Source organism: Oncorhynchus mykiss, chromosome 21, assembly GCF_057628025.1.
Source record: "Oncorhynchus mykiss isolate SJ-2025 chromosome 21, ASM5762802v1, whole genome shotgun sequence".
NCBI classification, from domain to species: domain Eukaryota; kingdom Metazoa; phylum Chordata; class Actinopteri; order Salmoniformes; family Salmonidae; genus Oncorhynchus; species Oncorhynchus mykiss.
Window position 1 is genome coordinate 23,198,623 of NC_143042.1, and position 17,320 is coordinate 23,215,942.

General features: G+C 43.7%; 1 protein-coding gene across 2 annotated transcripts; it reads left to right on the top strand.

Moving 5' to 3' along the window:
- The first annotated feature begins 1,686 nt into the window (after nt 1–1,686).
- On the top strand, nt 1,687–15,961 carry LOC110500261 (interferon regulatory factor 5). Of its 2 annotated transcripts, XM_021577522.3 has the most exons (10): nt 1,741–2,127; nt 5,443–5,676; nt 12,708–12,894; nt 13,089–13,114; nt 13,209–13,236; nt 13,382–13,843; nt 14,343–14,398; nt 14,522–14,732; nt 15,119–15,240; nt 15,320–15,961. In XM_021577522.3, the coding sequence occupies exons 2-10, from the start codon at nt 5,500–5,502 to the stop codon at nt 15,488–15,490; spliced, it is 1,440 nt and encodes a 479-aa protein (XP_021433197.1). In that variant the 5' UTR covers nt 1,741–2,127; nt 5,443–5,499; the 3' UTR covers nt 15,491–15,961. The 2 variants fall into 2 exon arrangements, with proteins under 2 accessions (XP_021433196.1, XP_021433197.1); XM_021577521.3 differs by having other exon boundaries at nt 1,687–2,127; nt 14,343–14,732.
- The last annotated feature ends 1,359 nt before the right edge of the window (nt 15,962–17,320 follow it).

Sequence of the window (17,320 nt, forward strand, 5' to 3'; positions counted from 1 at the left end):
TTTACCTTTATTCTTAATTCGTCAGATCCTTATGGATCTTCGGTAGCCCAAGCCCAAATTCCCTATGGACTGACTGGATTTGATAGGTATCTGCAATATGGTTAAACTTCCACCTTGCCTTTCAGTGAGCAAGTGGAGCTATTTTTCAAATCCTCTCCGATCTCAACAAGTGCATAGGGTCTAGGGGTCCATTTGGGATTGGGCCTCTGTGTAATGTGACTAACCTAACCTCTGACCCCTACCCCGTCAGAGCTAAGTTGATCTCAGACCGTGGCGGTGTAAGCATCACTTCTAACCACCTTGTTGTTGACGGCCTGATCAAGATCACTCTGGAGAGTGAGACAGAGGTAAGACCAGAACTTTAACCCTGACTCTGTCTGACCCTAATGCTGCGTTCATAACATCTCGTAAATTCTGAAATACCAGCATACGACTGGTAATTACTAGTGGGAAACTCGTCTATCATTTCTGAACTCTTGACTTCTCCTACATGTAAATCTGAAGTCACATACTAAGTAAATTACCTCGATAACAGCATTTTCTGCAGTCAAATGCAACAAAACCTTATTTATAAAAAATGATCTATTCATATGTTTTTTGAACACTAATTAGTTTGCCTGCATAATATCTGTACTTTTAGTTTATGTTTGTCTCAGCAGCCAATTGGTGTTCTCGACGAGTTCAAAGCACGTGAATGCACAGAACGCAGACAACTCGTTCCTCCCAGTTTACAAGTAATATTTTACGAGTTTTCCACTTACTGTGAACACAGCATTACCCTAGCATTGTTTAAATTGGGGACACACGGGGGAACGCCCAGCACCCAACATCAGAGTTTTTCCCCACAAAGCCGATCTGGAATTTATACTAGTGCGTTAATTAAGGATAGGTGTCCCGCTAGCGGGACAACTTCCGGTGTAACTGGAGGGCGCGCAATTCAAATAAATAATCATAAATAATATGGATATTAAATATTTAGGTACATATACAGTGGGGCAAAAAAGTATTTAGTCAGCCACCAATTGTGCAAGTTCTCCACTTAAAAAGATGATAGAGGCCTGTAATTTTCATCATAGGTACACTTCAACTATGACAGACAAAATGAGAGAAATAAATCCAGAAAATCACATTGTAGGATTTCTGTCAGGTTGGATGGGGAGCATCACTGCACAGCTGTTTTCAGATCTCTCCAGAGATGTAGGCATCATCATTGACAGTGGTGTAAAAAATACTTTAAAGTACGACTCTTGTCCGTTTACATTTAATTCACTACATTCCTAAAGAAAGTAATGTACTTTTTACTCCAAACATTTTCCTTGAACCCCAAAAGTACTCGTTAAATGTTCAATTCACACACTTATCAAGAGAACATCCCTGGTCATTCCTACTGCCTCTGATCTGGTGGACTCACTAAATAAACACACATGCTTAATTTGTAAATGATGTGCTCCTGGCAATCTGTAAATACAAATAAATAAATAAATGCCTACAATAAGGAATTTGAAATTATTTGTAATTTTACTTTTGATACTTGAGAATATTTGAGCAATTACATTTACTTTTGATACTTAAGTATATTAAAACCAAATACATTCAGACTTTTACTCAATAGTATTTTACTGGGGGACTTTCACTTTTACTTGGGTCGTTTTCTATAAGGTATCTTTACTTTTACTCAAGTATGACAATTGGGTACTTTTTACACCACTGAAAATAGATACATCTTACAACCACTAGGCTAGTACTAGGAGCCTGTCGAAAATGAAACAATGTTTTTCATATACTTCTGCCTACTTTAGAGCGCTGTCTATCAACCGGCAGGGTGGCACCAAGTTTGTTCATGTTTAACCTCAAATCATGGTTGGCCACTGTTTATGGAAAGTTTTCTGAATAATTATTGGACTATCTGACTGTCATTTTCCCACACAGTCATTGAACTTGTGACGGTGTTGGGCAAGGTTTTTGTCAGTTCACCTACCTAGTAAAAAGCTTAACCTGTGGCAGCGCGCATACTCTCTGCCTGGCCGGTTTCTGTTTGTGGAAGGAGGGATCCCTACAGTCAGCGTACTAGAACTCTTCGATACAAGGGAGCGAAATCATTTTGTGGAGAAGACCCATCGTTAAAAGGTGGGTGCCGCTTAAAGTTGTACTTATTTCCTAAAACAACTATAGTAGCCGACTGAGGTTGTTTTCAGACCGATTAACTCATCTTTTGAAGATTCTGTACATACTCCTGTCAGTGTCAGGCGGCCTATTTTCAGTTTTTGTCGCTTTTTGTTCACTTTTCTTTCAACCTGCCTTCTGCACACCCTGAATGAAAGCTAGTAAACCTATTCCTGTTTTAAAACCATTTTCATTTAAACCCATTTTCATTTAAACATACTATCTATGGAGTCTAGACAATAGAATCCAGACTTGTGCAATTATTAAGTTCTTGAAACTAATGGGAAGTCCCCTTTTTATCCCCACCATGTCTCCACCAACATTGTGGTTACTCACAATACTAACCTAAATGACAGAGTGAAAAGAAGGAAGCTTGTACAAAATACAAATAATCCAAAATGTGCATCCTGTTTGCAATAAAGCACTAAAGTAAAACTGCACAAACAAAATTAATGTCCTGAATACAAAGCGTTATGTTTGGGACAAATACAACACATCCCTGAGTACCACTCTTCATATTTTCAAGCATGGTGGTGGCTGGATTATGTTATGGGTATGCTTGTCATCGGCAAGGACTAGGCAGTTTTTTGGGGGTTATAAAAATACCTGGAATAAAGCTAAGTATAGGCAAAATCATAGAGGAAAACCTGCTTCAGTCTGCTCTCCAACAAACAGAGACAAATGCACCTTTCAGCAGCACAATAACCTAAAACACAAGGCCAAATATACACGAGTTGCTTATCAAGACAACATTGAATGTTCCTGGGAGACCTAGTTACAGTTTTGACTTAAATCGGCTTTAAAATCTATGGCAAGACTTGAACATTTTTGTCTAGCAATGATCAACAACTTGACAGAGCTTGAAGAATGAAAATAAATATGTATGCGCAAATATTGTACAATCCAGGTGTGCAAAGCTCTTAGAGACGTACCCAGAAAGACTCACAGCTGCAATCGCTGCCAAAAGTGACTCTAACATGTATTGACTCGGGGTTGAATACTTATGTAATCAAGATATATTTGTTTTTTTTCTTCATTTTTTAAATATTTTTTTTTTTACAAATGTTTGAGTTTTTCTTCCACTTTGACATTACAGTATTTTTTGTAGTATGTTGAGAGAGAAAAATACAATTAAATCCACAACAAAATGTGGAAAAAGAAAAGGGATGTGAATAATTTCTGAAGGCACAGTACAATGTAAAGTGCTTTAAGCACCAGCAAAATGTGCATAGGGTCCTGCCGGTATAAAGTCAATTCATTATGTATTGCTGAAGTGCTTATAGTTGAATCCCATTGAGCTTTTACTCTGCCACCTGTTATTAACTCATTCCTTAAATTAAGTCAAACTCAATTTTCACCTCACCACCTCTGCTCACTGGGTGGGAGCCTATAGCATGACATGTTTTTCATTCACAATGTGTTGAATGAATAACTCAAAATAAATGTGTGGTTGTGTACTGCATCACAAGACATCTCAGGGGGCACAATGTATGCAAGGATGGCTGGGGTGTGCTCCAGAGGGGGCCTAGTCCCCCCTGTCTGCAAGTTGGAGAATTTATAATTTTCAAACACCTAAAACAGCATTTTCCTGCAATCTATAGAGCCATAATCATTATTCTTAATTCTTAAATCATTATTCTTAAAAAAAATATATATATATATATATATATATATATATATATATATATATATACACACAGTATCCTGAGCTACCTGTGTCCTCCTGACTGGTGTTTTTATTTATATTAAGAAACTAAATATGCTTCTCTGGATTTCTGAAAAAAATCTGGGCAGAAGATTAAAAGGAATGCGAGTCTTATTTAATCAAATCAAATCAATTCATATAGCCCTTCGTACATCAGCTGATATCTCAAAGTGCTGTACAGAAACCCAGCCTAAAACCCCAAACAGCAAGCAATGCAGGTGTACAAGCACGGTGGCTAGGAAAAACTCCCTAGAAAGGCCAAAACCTAGGAAGAAACCTAGAGAGGAACCAGGCAATGTGGGGTGGCCAGTCCTCTTCTGGCTGTGCCGGGTGGAGATTATAACAGAACATGGCCAAGATGTTCAAATGTTCATAAGTGACCAGCATGGTGCAATAATAATAAGGCAGAACAGTTGAAACTGGAGCAGCAGCTCGGCCAGGTGGACTGGGGACAGCAAGGAGTCATCATGTCAGGTAGTCCTGAGGCATTCAATACATTTTGTAATTGCTTGCCTTTCTAAATTCTTAACAACCTTGCCAGCAGGCTAGGTAGACAAGCTAGCTACTCTTTTTTGATTGATAGCCTGAAATAACTTATTGGTAGCTAGTTATGAGGTTGGAAAATTGGAAACTCATCTGGACTATTTAATGCCAAATATAAACGGGACAAATCTGAGGGGGAACATGCCCCTGTGCACCCTATGGGCATGACGCCTCTGCACCCAGCTGTTGTTCTGTGTTACATACTCCTTAAAGTTACATTGCATTTTTCAACGTGTGTGTGTGTGTGTTGGTTCAAGGGCTCAGAAGGACATGTGTGGGAGCCTCGGGAAGAGGACATATTCTATCCAGATGCATTAGTTTGTCTGTCTCTGCGCGTCCAGAGGAAGATGCAAGCTGGCCTTGTATTTGCCTCTGATGTGCTGCTTGAGATGGAAGTTGGTCTTTGGCTGTAAAGGAGTTACCTGTATTCCTCTGTGTTCATATGATCCTCTGCGATCTCATACAATACACTTGTTTGACAGTGGACCCTGCATCTGTGCCCGCAGGGCCTATGCTTGTTGTCATAGTATCAAATCCAACATTTTAGGATGACAAAAGCAAATTTGGTACTGTCATGGAATGGCGTAAAGGATTAAGGAATAGTCTACAACTGTTACATGATGTGTATGTTAATTCACCAAACTCTATAATGTTGTTTTTTTATTGCCTTGGAAGTGTTTTTGTTCTGTATCCTTCAGCCACAGAGCACTTTTTTTGTTTTTCAGCAGATAATTTCATAAACAGGCCTGTTGCCATCATAAATAAAAACAGACTTGTTTACTACTCTCTCCACCCTCACACCTCTCTTTTCCCCACCCATCCTCTCCCTCCATTTTCCCCAGCCCTCTTACTGCAAATGGTAGGGAGTATCTTCTTTCAACCCTCCCCACATTACCCCCATTGCCTCATCACCCATCTGAACCATTACTCTTGTATCACGCTTCAAGACACTCCCTCAGTGCCCACTCTCTCCCCTACCCCCAGTGCCCCATCACCCATCTTAACCATTACTTTTCCCTTCACCTTTCCAGCCTCTTCACTCACCCCATCTGAATCCCATTTCTCCTCCCTGTGTGGTGCTCTGCCCCATGATGAGTGCGCAGCCTCGGAGGATCCGCCTAAAGCCCTGGCTGTTAGCCCAGGTGAACAGCGGGAGGTACCCCGGCCTGCAGTGGCTCAGCCCGGACCACCGGATCTTCCAGATCCCCTGGAGGCACGCCACAAGACACCTGCCCACCTCTGAGGAAGAGAACACCATCTTCAAGGTGAGAGGGGGGTCCATGCTGAGAATGGTATGACAGATCTGAATACTGTATGCCGTCATTTGGATATCAAACTGTAGTTAGATCAAAGTTTTGTCTTAGATCACTACTGGCAAGTCGAGGAACAGACATTTGTCAAAAGCTAAACCATTTTCAGAAGTGTTTAATCAAAACAGCACAGACATTATTCCCTTCAAATAGCACGTTTCAAAAAAGTATTTATAAGGAACTATGCTACTAAACTCAGCAAAAAAAGAAACGTCCTCTCACTGCCAACTGCGTTTATTTTCAGCGAACTTAACATGTGTAAAGATTTGTATGAACATAAGATTCAACAACTGCGACATAAACTGAACAAGTTCCACAGACATGTGACTAACAGAAATGGACTAATGTGTCCCTGAACAAAGGGGGAGGGGGGTCAAAATCAAACGTAACAGTCAGTATCTGGTGTGACCACCAGCTGCATTAAGTACTCCAGTGCATCTCCTCCTCATGGACTGCACCAGATTTGTCAGTTCTTGCTGTGAGATATTACCCCACTCTTCCACCAAGGCACCTGCAAGTTCCCGGACATTTCTGAGGGGAATGGCCCTCACCCTCCGATCCAACAGGTCCCAGACGAGCTCAATGGGATTGAGATCCGGGCTCTTCGCTGGCCATGGCAGATCACTGACATTCCTGTCTTGCAGGAAATCACGCACAGAACAAGCAGTATGGCTGGTGGCATTGTCATGCTGGATGAGCCTGCAGGAAGGGTACCACATGAGGGAGGAGGATGTCTTCCCTGTAACGCACAGCGTTGAGATTGCCTGCAATAACATCAAGCTCAGTCCGATGATGCTGTGACACACCGCCCCAGACCATAACGGACCCTACACCTCACAATCGATCCTGCTCCAGAGTACAGGCCTCGGTGTAACGCTAATTCCTTCGACGTTAAACACGGACCTGCCTTTACAACAGGCCTACAAGCCCTCAGTCCAGCCTTTCTCAGCCTATTGTGGAAATTCTGAGCACTCATGGAGGGGTTGTGTGTTCCTGGTGTAACTCGGGCAGTTGTTGCCGTCCTGTACGTGTCCCGCGGGTGTGATGTTCGGATGTACCGATCCTGTGCAGGTGTTGTTACACGTGGTCTGCCACTGCGAGGATGATCAGCTGTCCGTCCTGTCTCCCTGTAGCGCTGTCTTATGCGTCTCGCAGTATGGCCAGTATTGCCCTGGCCTCATCTGCAGTCCTCATGCCTCCTTGCAGCATGCCTAAGGCACGGTCACGCAGATGAGCAGGTACCCTGGGCATCTTTCTTTTGGTGTTTTTCAGAGTCAGTAGAAAGGCCTCTTTAGTGTCTTAAGTTTTCATAACTGTGACCTTAATTGCCTACCGTCTGTAAGCTGGTAGTGCTTTAACGACCGTTCCACAGGTGCATGTTCATTAATTGTTTATGGTTCATTGAACAAGCATGGGAAACGGTGTTTATACCCTGTGAAGGTCTGTGAAGTTATTTGGATTTTTACGAATTATCTTTGAAAGACAGGGCCCTGGAAAAGGGATCTTTCTTTTTTTGTTTGTCACCCACACACTTCCTTATCCCATTCAGCGATAAATGCAACTGTTTTAGTGAACTGAAAGAGCCTTAGTTTCATTTCCACTGCTTCTCTAGTGTCAAACCTCTCTGGGTGTTCCTGACCTCGTGTATAAGGATGTCCACATGATATCCACTGCACCAACAGCAGTAATTGCCTACTCCCTGCCTGCTTTTGGCTGGAGTCATTTCCTCATTAGCCATTACCCTGTTCTCCATTTACAGTGCATTCGGAAAGTATTCAGACCCCTTTTTGCACATTTTATTACGTTACAGCTTTATTCTAAAATGTATTAAAATGTATTAAATACGTTTTTCCCTTATCAGTCTACACCAATACCCTATAATGACAAAGCAAACCGTTTTTTGACATTTTTGCAAATGTAGAAAAAAAAAGGAGAAAAAAACAGAAGTACCTTATTTACGTAAGTATTCAGACCTTTTGCTCTGAGACTCCGGTGTATCCTGGGAAGTGTACCAAAAAAAATATGCAGCATTGAAGGTGCACAAGAACACAGTGGCCATCATTCTTAAGTGGAAGAAGTTAGGAACCACCAAGACTCTTCCTAGAGCTGCCCGCCCGGCAAAACAGAGCAATCGGGGGAGAACGGCCTTAGTTCGAGGTGTGACCAAGAACCTGATGATCACTCTGACAGAGGTCTAGAGAGTTCCTTTGTGGAAATGGGAGAACCTTCCAAAAGGACAACCATCACTGCAGCACTCCACCAATCTGACCTTTATGGTAGAGTGGCCAGACGGAAGCCACTCCTCAGTAAAAGGCACATGATAGCCCGCTTGGAGTTTGCCAAAAGACACCTGAAGGACTCAGACCATGAGAAACAAGATTATCTGGCCTGAATGCCAAGCGTCACATCAGGAGGAAACCTGGCACTATTCCTGTGGTGAAGCATGGTGGTGGCAGCATCATGCTGTGGGGATGTTTTTCAGCGGCAGGGATTGGGAGACTAGTCCAGGATCGAGGGAAGGATGAACAGAGCAAAGTACAGAGAGATCCTTGATGAACCTGCTCCAGAGCAATCAGCACCTCAGACTGGAGTGACGGTTCACCTTCCAACAGGACAACAACCCTAAGCACACAGCCAAGACAACGCAGGAGTGGCTTCGGGACAAGTCTGTGAATGTCCTCAAGTGGCCCATCCAGAGCCCGGACTTGAACCCGATCGAACATCTCTGGAGAGACATGAAAATGGCTGTGCAGCGACACTCCCCATCCAACCTGACAGAGCTTGAGTGGATCTGCAGAGAAAAATAGGAGAAACTCCCCAAATACAGGTGTGCCAAGCTTCAATCAATCAATCAAATGTATTTTATATAGCCCTTCGTACATCAGCTGATATCTCAAAGTGCTGTACAGAAACCCAGCCTAAAACCCCAAACAGCAAGCAATGCAGGTGAAGAAGCACGGTGGCTAGGAAAAACTCCCTAGAAAGGCCAAAACCTAGGAAGAAACCTAGAGAGGAACCAGGCTATGTGGGGTGGCCAGTCCTCTTCTGGCTGTGCCGGGTGGAGATTATAACAAAACATGGTCAAGATGTTCAAATGTTCATAAATGACCAGCATGGTCGAATAATAATAAGGCAGAATAGTTGAAACTGGAGCAGCAGCACAGTCAGGTGGACTGGGGACAGCAAGGAGTCATCATGTCAGGTATTCCTGGGGCATGGTCCTAGGGCTCAGGTCCTCCGAGAGAGAGAAAGAAAGAGAGAATTAGAGAGAGCATATGTGGGATGGCCAGTCCTCTTCTGGCTGTGCCGGGTGGAGATTATAACAGAACATGGCCAAGCTGTTCAAATGTTCATAAATGATCAGCATGGTCGAATAATAATAAGGCAGAACAGTTGAAACTGGAGCAGCAGCACAGCCAGGTGGACTGGGGACAGCAAGGAGTCATCATGTCAGGTAGTCCTGGGGCATGGTCCTAGGGCTCAGGTCCTCCGAGAGAGAGAAGGAGAGAATTAGAGAACGCACACTTAGATTCACACAGGACACCGAATAGGACAGGAGAAGTACTCCAGATATAACAAACTGACCCTAGCCCCCCGACACATAAACTACTGCAGCATAAATACTGGAGGCTGAGACAGGAGGGGTCAGGAGACACTGTGGCCCACTCCGAGGACACCCCCGGACAGGGCCAAACAGGAAGGATATAACCCCACCCACTTTGCCAAAGCACAGCCCCCACACCACTAGAGGGATATCTTCAACCACCAACTTACCATCCTGAGACAAGGCTGAGTATAGCCCACAAAGACCTCCGCCACGGCACAACTTAAGGGGGGGGGGGGGGGGGGGCGCCAACCCAGACAGGATGACCACATCAGTGACTCAACCCACTCAGGTGACGCACCTCCTCCAGGGACGGCATGAGAGAGCCCCAGTAAAGCCAGTGACTCAGCCCCTGTAATAGGGTTAGAGGCAGAGAATCCCAGTGGAAAGAGGGGAACCGGCCAGGCAGAGACAGCAAGGGTGGTTCGTTGCTCCAGAGCCTTTCCGTTCACCCTCCCACTCCTGGGCCAGACTACACTCAATCATATGACCCACTGAAGAGATGAGTCTTCAGTAAAGACTTAAAGGTTGAGACCGAGTTTGCGTCTCTGACATGGGTAGGCAGACCGTTCCATAAAAATTGAGCTCTATAGGAGAAAGCCCTGCCTCCAGCTGTTTGCTTAAAAATTCTAGGGACAATTAGGAGGCCTGCGTCTTGTGACCGTAGCGTACGTGTAGGTATGTACGGCAGGACCAAATCAGAGAGATAGATAGGAGCAAGCCCATGTAATGCTTTGTAGGTTAGCAGTAAAACCTTGAAATCAGCCCTTGCTTTGACAGGAAGCCAGTGTAGAGAGGCTAGCACTGGAGTAATATGATCAAATTTTTTGGTTCTAGTCAGGATTCTAGCAGCCGTATTTAGCACCAACTGAAGTTTATTTAGTGCTTTATCCGGGTAGCCGGAAAGTAGAGCATTGCAGTAGTCTAACCTGGAAGTGACAAAAGCATGGATTAATTTTTCTGCATCATTTTTGGACAGAAAGTTCCTGATTTTTGCAATGTTACGTAGATGGAAAAAAGCTGTCCTTGAAATGGTCTTGATATGTTCTTCAAAAGAGAGATCAGGGTCCAGAGTAACGCCGAGGTCCTTCACAGTTTTATTTGAGACGACTGTACAACCATTAAGATTAATTGTCAGATTCAACAGAAGATCTCTTTGTTTCTTGGGACCTAGAACAAGCATCTCTGTTTTGTCCGAGTTTAAAAGTAGAAAGTTTGCAGCCATCCACTTCCTTATGTCTGAAACACATTCTTCTAGCAAGGGCAATTTTGGGGCTTCACCATGTTTAATTGAAATGTACAGCTGTGTGTCATCCGCATAGCAGTGAAAGTTAACATTATGTTTTCGAATAACATCCCCAAGAGGTAAAATATATAGTGAAAACAATAGTGGTCCTAAAACGGAACCTTGAGGAACACCGAAATTTACAGTTGATTTGTCAGAGGACAGACCATTCACAGAGACAAACTGATATCTTTCCGACAGATAAGATCTAAACCAGGCCAGAACTTGTCCGTGTAGACCAATTTGGGTTTCCAATCTCTCCAAAAGAATGTGGTGATCGATGGTATCAAAAGCAGCACTAAGGTCTAGGAGCACGAGGACAGATGCAGAGCCTCGGTCCGATGCCATTAAAATGTCATTTACCACCTTCACAAGTGCCGTCTCAGTGCTATGATGGGGTCTAAAACCAGACTGAAGCATTTCGTATACATTGTTTGTCTTCAGGAAGGCAGTGAGTTGTTGCGCAACAGCCTTTTCTAAAATTTTTGAGAGGAATGGAAGATTCGATATAGGCCGATAGTTTTTTATATTTTCTGGGTCAAGGTTTGGCTTTTTCAAGAGAGGCTTTATTACTGCCACTTTTAGTGAGTTTGGTACACATCCGGTGGATAGAGAGCCGTTTATTATGTTCAACATAGGAGGGCCAAGCACAGGAAGCAGCTCTTTCAGTAGTTTAGTTGGAATAGGGTCCAGTATGCAGCTTGAAGGTTTAGAGGCCATGATTATTTTCATCATTGTGTCAAGAGATATAGTACTAAAACACTTGAGTGTCTCTCTTGATCCTAGGTCCTGGCAGAGTTGTGCAGACTCAGGACAACTGAGCTTTGAAGGAATACGCAGATTTAAGGAAGAGTCCGTAATTTGCTTTCTAATAATCATAATCTTTTCCTCAAAGAAGTTCATGAATTTATCACTGCTAAAGTGAAAGTCATCCTCTCTTGGGGAATGCTGCTTTTTAGTTAGCTTTGCGACAGTATCAAAAAGGAATTTCGGATTGTTCTTATTTTCCTCAATTAAGTTAGAAAAATAGGATGATCGAGCAGCAGTAAGGGCTCTTCGGTACTGCACAGTACTGTCTTTCCAAGCTAGTCGGAAGACTTCCAGTTTGGTGTGGCGCCATTTCCGTTCCAATTTTCTGGAAGCTTGCTTCAGAGCTCGGGTATTTTCTGTGTACCAGGGAGCTAGTTTCTTATGAGAAATGTTTTTAGTTTTTAGGGGTGCAACTGCATCTAGGGTATTGCGCAAGGTTAAGTTGAGTTCCTCAGTTAGGTGGTTAACTGATTTTTGTCCTCTGGCGTCCTTGGGTAGGCAGAAGGAGTCTGGAAGGACATCAAGGAATCTTTGTGTTGTCTGTGAATTTATAGCACGACTTTTGATGATCCTTGGTTAGGGTCTGAGCAGATTATTTGTTGCAATTGCAAACGTAATAAAATGGTGGTCCGATAGTCCAGGATTATGAGGAAAAACATTAAGATCCACAACATTTATTCCATATTCCATTTATTCCAAGCTTGTAGTGTCATACCCAAGGAGACTTGAGGCTTTAATCTCTGCCAAAGGAGTAAAGGGTCTGAATACTTATGTAAATGTGATATTTCTGCTACAATTTCTAAACACCTGTTTTTGGGTTGTCATTATGTGGTATTGTGTGTAGATTGATGAGGGGGGGGGGGGGGACTATTTAGTCCATTTTAGAATAAGGTTGTAATGTAACAAAGTGTGGAAAAAGTCAAGGCGTCTGAATACTTTCTGAATGCACCCTAGTTGTGACTAATGTGGTTGGTTAATGGCAGTGCAGTAACCCACCCATGACCCCTGTAAGCTTATGAAACAACAAGTTAAATACTTGGCAGTGGCCAACTTTTTACAGGCACATAATGCCAAAATTAAATTGTTTATTAATCATTTGTTCCAGGGCACTTCAATTAGCACTGCTACCCTTAATAATTGGCCCTTGGGGATGAATTTGATGGAGATGAATTTGATTTGAATTTAATTTAACCCTCACCTATTTGATTCCATCCAGATGTGACCCCTTCTCCCATTAATTAAAATGTAACCTCATTCTCCTCCTTGCCTACCCCTCTCTTCCCCCAGGCCTGGGCTCTGGAGACGGGGAAGTACCAGGAGGGTCTGGATGAGCCTGACCCTGCCAAGTGGAAGGCCAACCTGCGCTGTGCCCTCAACAAGAGCCGGGAGTTCAAACTGAAATACGACGGCACCAAGGAGACACCTGTCCAGCCCTACAAGATCTATGAGGTCTGTGACCAGCCCTGCAATGGAGGTAAGAGTGTGTGTAAGCATGCAGGCTCATTGGCAGCTTTGCAAGTCTTATCTGATTGTCTGTCTTCGAATTTAAATGAGTTATTTTAGAATAACTTTGTTGAACTTGTCTAACCTCCAGATATGAATGTTTTGTGAAACTAATGAGATTTTCTCCCCCATGTTGATGGCATATTGCTTTTGATTTGGTTTCAGACACAGTTGATGAAGATGAGGAGGAGGTAAGGTGTAGACAATCACTTTTCCATTATTTCAGAACAATCTGAGAACAATACCCATATATCAGCTTTTTTACCCATATATTGTCTTTTTCAGATGCCGAATATTGTTGGTCTCTCCATTGGTAAGTGTATACTGTCAATACACCTTTGCTACTGAGCCATGGGTGAATTGGGCAGAAATCGATTGAAAGGTTAACCATTTGAAATGTGCCACTATTGACATTATGCGACGTCTTAAGTGTGTGTGTGTCCTCCTGTCTCTCCCAGACCCCAGAATTAGTGACCCACACAGTTTTCAGACATTCCCTACTGCACATAGGATAGACTTTCCCTTCAGCTCCGCTCTCAATGACAAATATGGCACCCCCCACCACACCCCTATGTACTCCAATCCCAACGGGAGCATTACCATGGCAGCGCATCTCCCTCAGCCAACCATGGCTCCCCCGGAGTTTTCTGCCGACGTTCCATTGGTGGTGAAGTTGGAACATGGGGTCTTTGTGCACCCTGGACCGGTAGGACCCTCCAACAGCCTGGGGATGGGTGGAGGGAGCATGCAGCCTCCTGTGGTCACCGAGATGTCCCCCATGGTTCCTTCTGCTGCATCTGTGGCTCCGGTTGCCCCTAACCCAGGTGCCGACCCCATGGAGGCCATGTCAGGAGTCCAGAACCAGGAAGAAGAGCAGGCGGTGCCACCCTACAAATATGACCTGCTGAACAGCCTGCCATGTGAGTGGAATAGAACCTATAGGTCCAAGCTGTGTTGAGAAGAATACTGCTTTAGTGCACTAGTTCCTTGCATGTTATCCAAAAAAATCATTCATTGCAATTCCCCTACCATAAAAACAGGGTGTTCAACTTTATTTGGTATTGCAATACATTCACTCAAATTGACTCATTCGATGGATTATAGGCTATCGGGCATTAGTGTAGTAGTCTGGAATACCTGCCTGTCACACCCATCAAATGGAACACACCGGCAGCTGTCTGAAAGTGTGGGGGATGGTAAGACAGGTTCTGTCGTGAATTGGAATGGGCAAAATCGAGTTTTGCCCTTTTAATAGCTAAAGCGGTAATGTGTTATTCATTGATTCTAACCCCTATTCAGTCTTATGACAACTTGGTATCAGAATACTATTGGGCATGATTAGAAAGAGCTTTATTCAATGTTGACTTTTTGAAGTGCCCACAATTATTCTAACACTACATTATTTGACTCTGGTTTCAGTGACTGACCTAGACATGAAGTTCCAGTACCGGGGTCGCAAGATGGGCTCCCTGACGGTGAGTAACCACCAAGGCTGCCGGCTGTACTACGGCCACCTGGAGCCCACCCCGGAGCAGGTGGACCTGTTCGGCCCTGTCACCCTCAACCAAGTTCTCTTCCCTGGCTCGGCCGACATCCAGAACGAGAAGCAGCGGTTCTACACAGAGCACCTGCTGGATGTGATGGACCGAGGCCTGATCCTGGAGATCTGGGAGCAGGATATATACGCTATCAGGTTGTGTCAGTGCAAGGTGTATTGGTCTGGGCCGGGCGTTGACGAGCAGGGGCCACCCAACCCTATGGAGAGGGAGAGGAAGTACAAAGTATTCAGCCTCAATAACTTCCTGCACGGTGAGTCAGTCAATCCATTTTATTGCTGGGTATTTTAGTCATCTAAGGCACAAGTTTCATAGTGTTTGAATCCCCATCTGATCCCTCAAAACACCCTATTTTTCGATTGAGATTCAATAATCACATAACACCAAATTATCCTGTCAGATGACAATGCTGGACTCCATTGCCATGGTTTTTCAGTTAACTTGAGGCTGTCTGAGTTTCAATTGATCCCTGAATATTTCAGTCACATGCCCTTTCTGTGAGTAAGCTCTTGAGTAGTACTTATTGCTTGTACTGCTATTGTTGCACAGGCCAGGCATCCAAATGGATTAGCTGTAGAACAAATATTACAGGAGATAACCTTTATTCCTCCCTCTCATGCACACACATACCAACAACAGGGCTCATCTTGTTCCAGAAGGGTGAAACTCCCACCCCACCACCGTTTGAGCTCTACTTCTGCTTTGGGGAGGACTGGCCAGACCAACGGAAACCCAAGGAGAAGAAGCTCATCGTTGTGCAGGTGAGCCGAACGAATTGACCCCATACCCTTGACAGATCCAGTACACACACATGACATAACAGGGACTCTCCATGTCTAGGTGGTCCCCGTGGTGGCGCGGATCCTAACAGAGATGTTTTCTGGAGACCTGTCCTGGTCCACAGACAGCATCCGGCTGCAGATCTCCAACCCAGACCTGAAGGATCAGACGGTGGAACAGTTCAAGGAACTCCAGAGGCTTCTCCAGAGTCAGCATGGCCTGGGACCCTGAGTCAGGGGCCTCTTTCTGGGTCTTAAACAGGGCCTGCCTGTCCTGGATAAATAACCTTATTCAACTCCCATTAATGTTTTGTGTGTTGGAATTATTAGCCTTCTTTCAACTCTGAGCCTCCCTCAATATAATCTTCATCCATACCATCCAGCCTAGAGCTCTGTGTCTTAACGGGATCTTGGGTAGAACTACTTCTACATCATCAAAACCCAGACTGCTGTATCCTCATTGTGTTTAGTCTCTTAAATTATTTTTTGAATTACAATAATTACCACTGCAGTATTTTTTTTAATATATAGTTGTGGCAGATATTACTTTTAACTGTCACTAATTTCTAGCCATTTTCCTTTCGCAACACTGTAACTGGCTCTCTCGAGAGAATTGACACTGATGCTATGAAGCCAAAAATGTGACACACACAATGTGAAAAGTATTGTAATGTTATTTTTTATGAATACATTAATCAGCAAAGTGGTAATTCATTTATTGACCAAAACAGACCATTTTGTACTCGGGTCAACTGTCAGAGGGTGTTTAAGTCAAGGCTTTGTAAGGATGCAGTTGAGAATGGGTGGAAGTATCCACTGGTACTGTCGCATCACCCTCAGATTCCATAGGCAATTCTAGAACATTGAGAAACGCTTACCTTCATTCAGTTAACAGCTGGAAGGGAACCTGTTTGACTTGAACACAGAGACCGGGTCGTACATTGTGGGCGTGATCCAAACATGTACTTGGCAGTGAGGGTGAACTGGTCAGCAAATTACCCTCAGCTGTCACTCACCACCCTTCTCTGGAGTTCTCTGGAGCAACAAAGAACACCTTGACTAGAGGTCGACCGATTATGATTAACGCCGATACTGATGATTTTATTTGTAATAATGACAATTACAACAATACTGAATATAATGCAAAGTGTAATATGTGCCATGTAAAAAAGCTAACATTTAAGTTCCTTGCAACATGAGACTTCAATATTCCAAGGTAAGAGGTTTTAGGTTGTATTTATAGGACTATTTCCCTCTATACCATTTGTATTTCATATACCTTTGACATTGCCAGTGTAACAGTATAGCTTCCGTCCCTCTCCTCGCCCCTACCTGGGCTCGAACCAGGAACACAGACATCCACCCCCGAAGCATCGCTCTGCAAGGGGAACTACTCCAAGTCTGAGCAAGTGACTTTTGAAACGCTATTAGCGCGCACCCTGCTAACTAGCTAGCCATTTCACATCGGTTACACCAGCCTAATCTCGGGAGTCGATAGGCTTGAAGCACAATGAAGAGCTGCTGGCAAATGCACGCTTATGAGCCTGCTGCTGCCTACCGCCACTCAGTCAGACTTAATAACATAACACACATACGAGCCTTTGGTCATTATGGTTGAATCCGGAAACTATCATTTTGAAAAAATGTTTATTTCAGTGAAATACAGAACCGTATTTTATCAAACGGGTGGCATCCCCAAGTCTAAATACTGCTGTTACATTGTACAACCTTCAATGTTATGTCATAATTACGTAATGTTCGCCAAGCGGCCCAAACTGTTGCATATACCCTGACTGCGTGCAATGAACGCAAGAGAAGTGACAATTTCACCTGGTTATTAATATTGCCTGCTAACCTGGATTTATTTTAGCCAAATATGCAGGTTTAAAAATATATACTTCTGTGTATTGATTTTTAAAAAGGCATTGATGTTTATGGTTAGGTACAGTCGTGCAACGATTGTGCTTTTCACAAATGCGCTTTTGTTAAATCATCCCCGTTTGGCGAAGTTGGCTGTCTTCGTTACGAATAAAGCCTTCACAGTTTGCAACGAGCCAGGCGG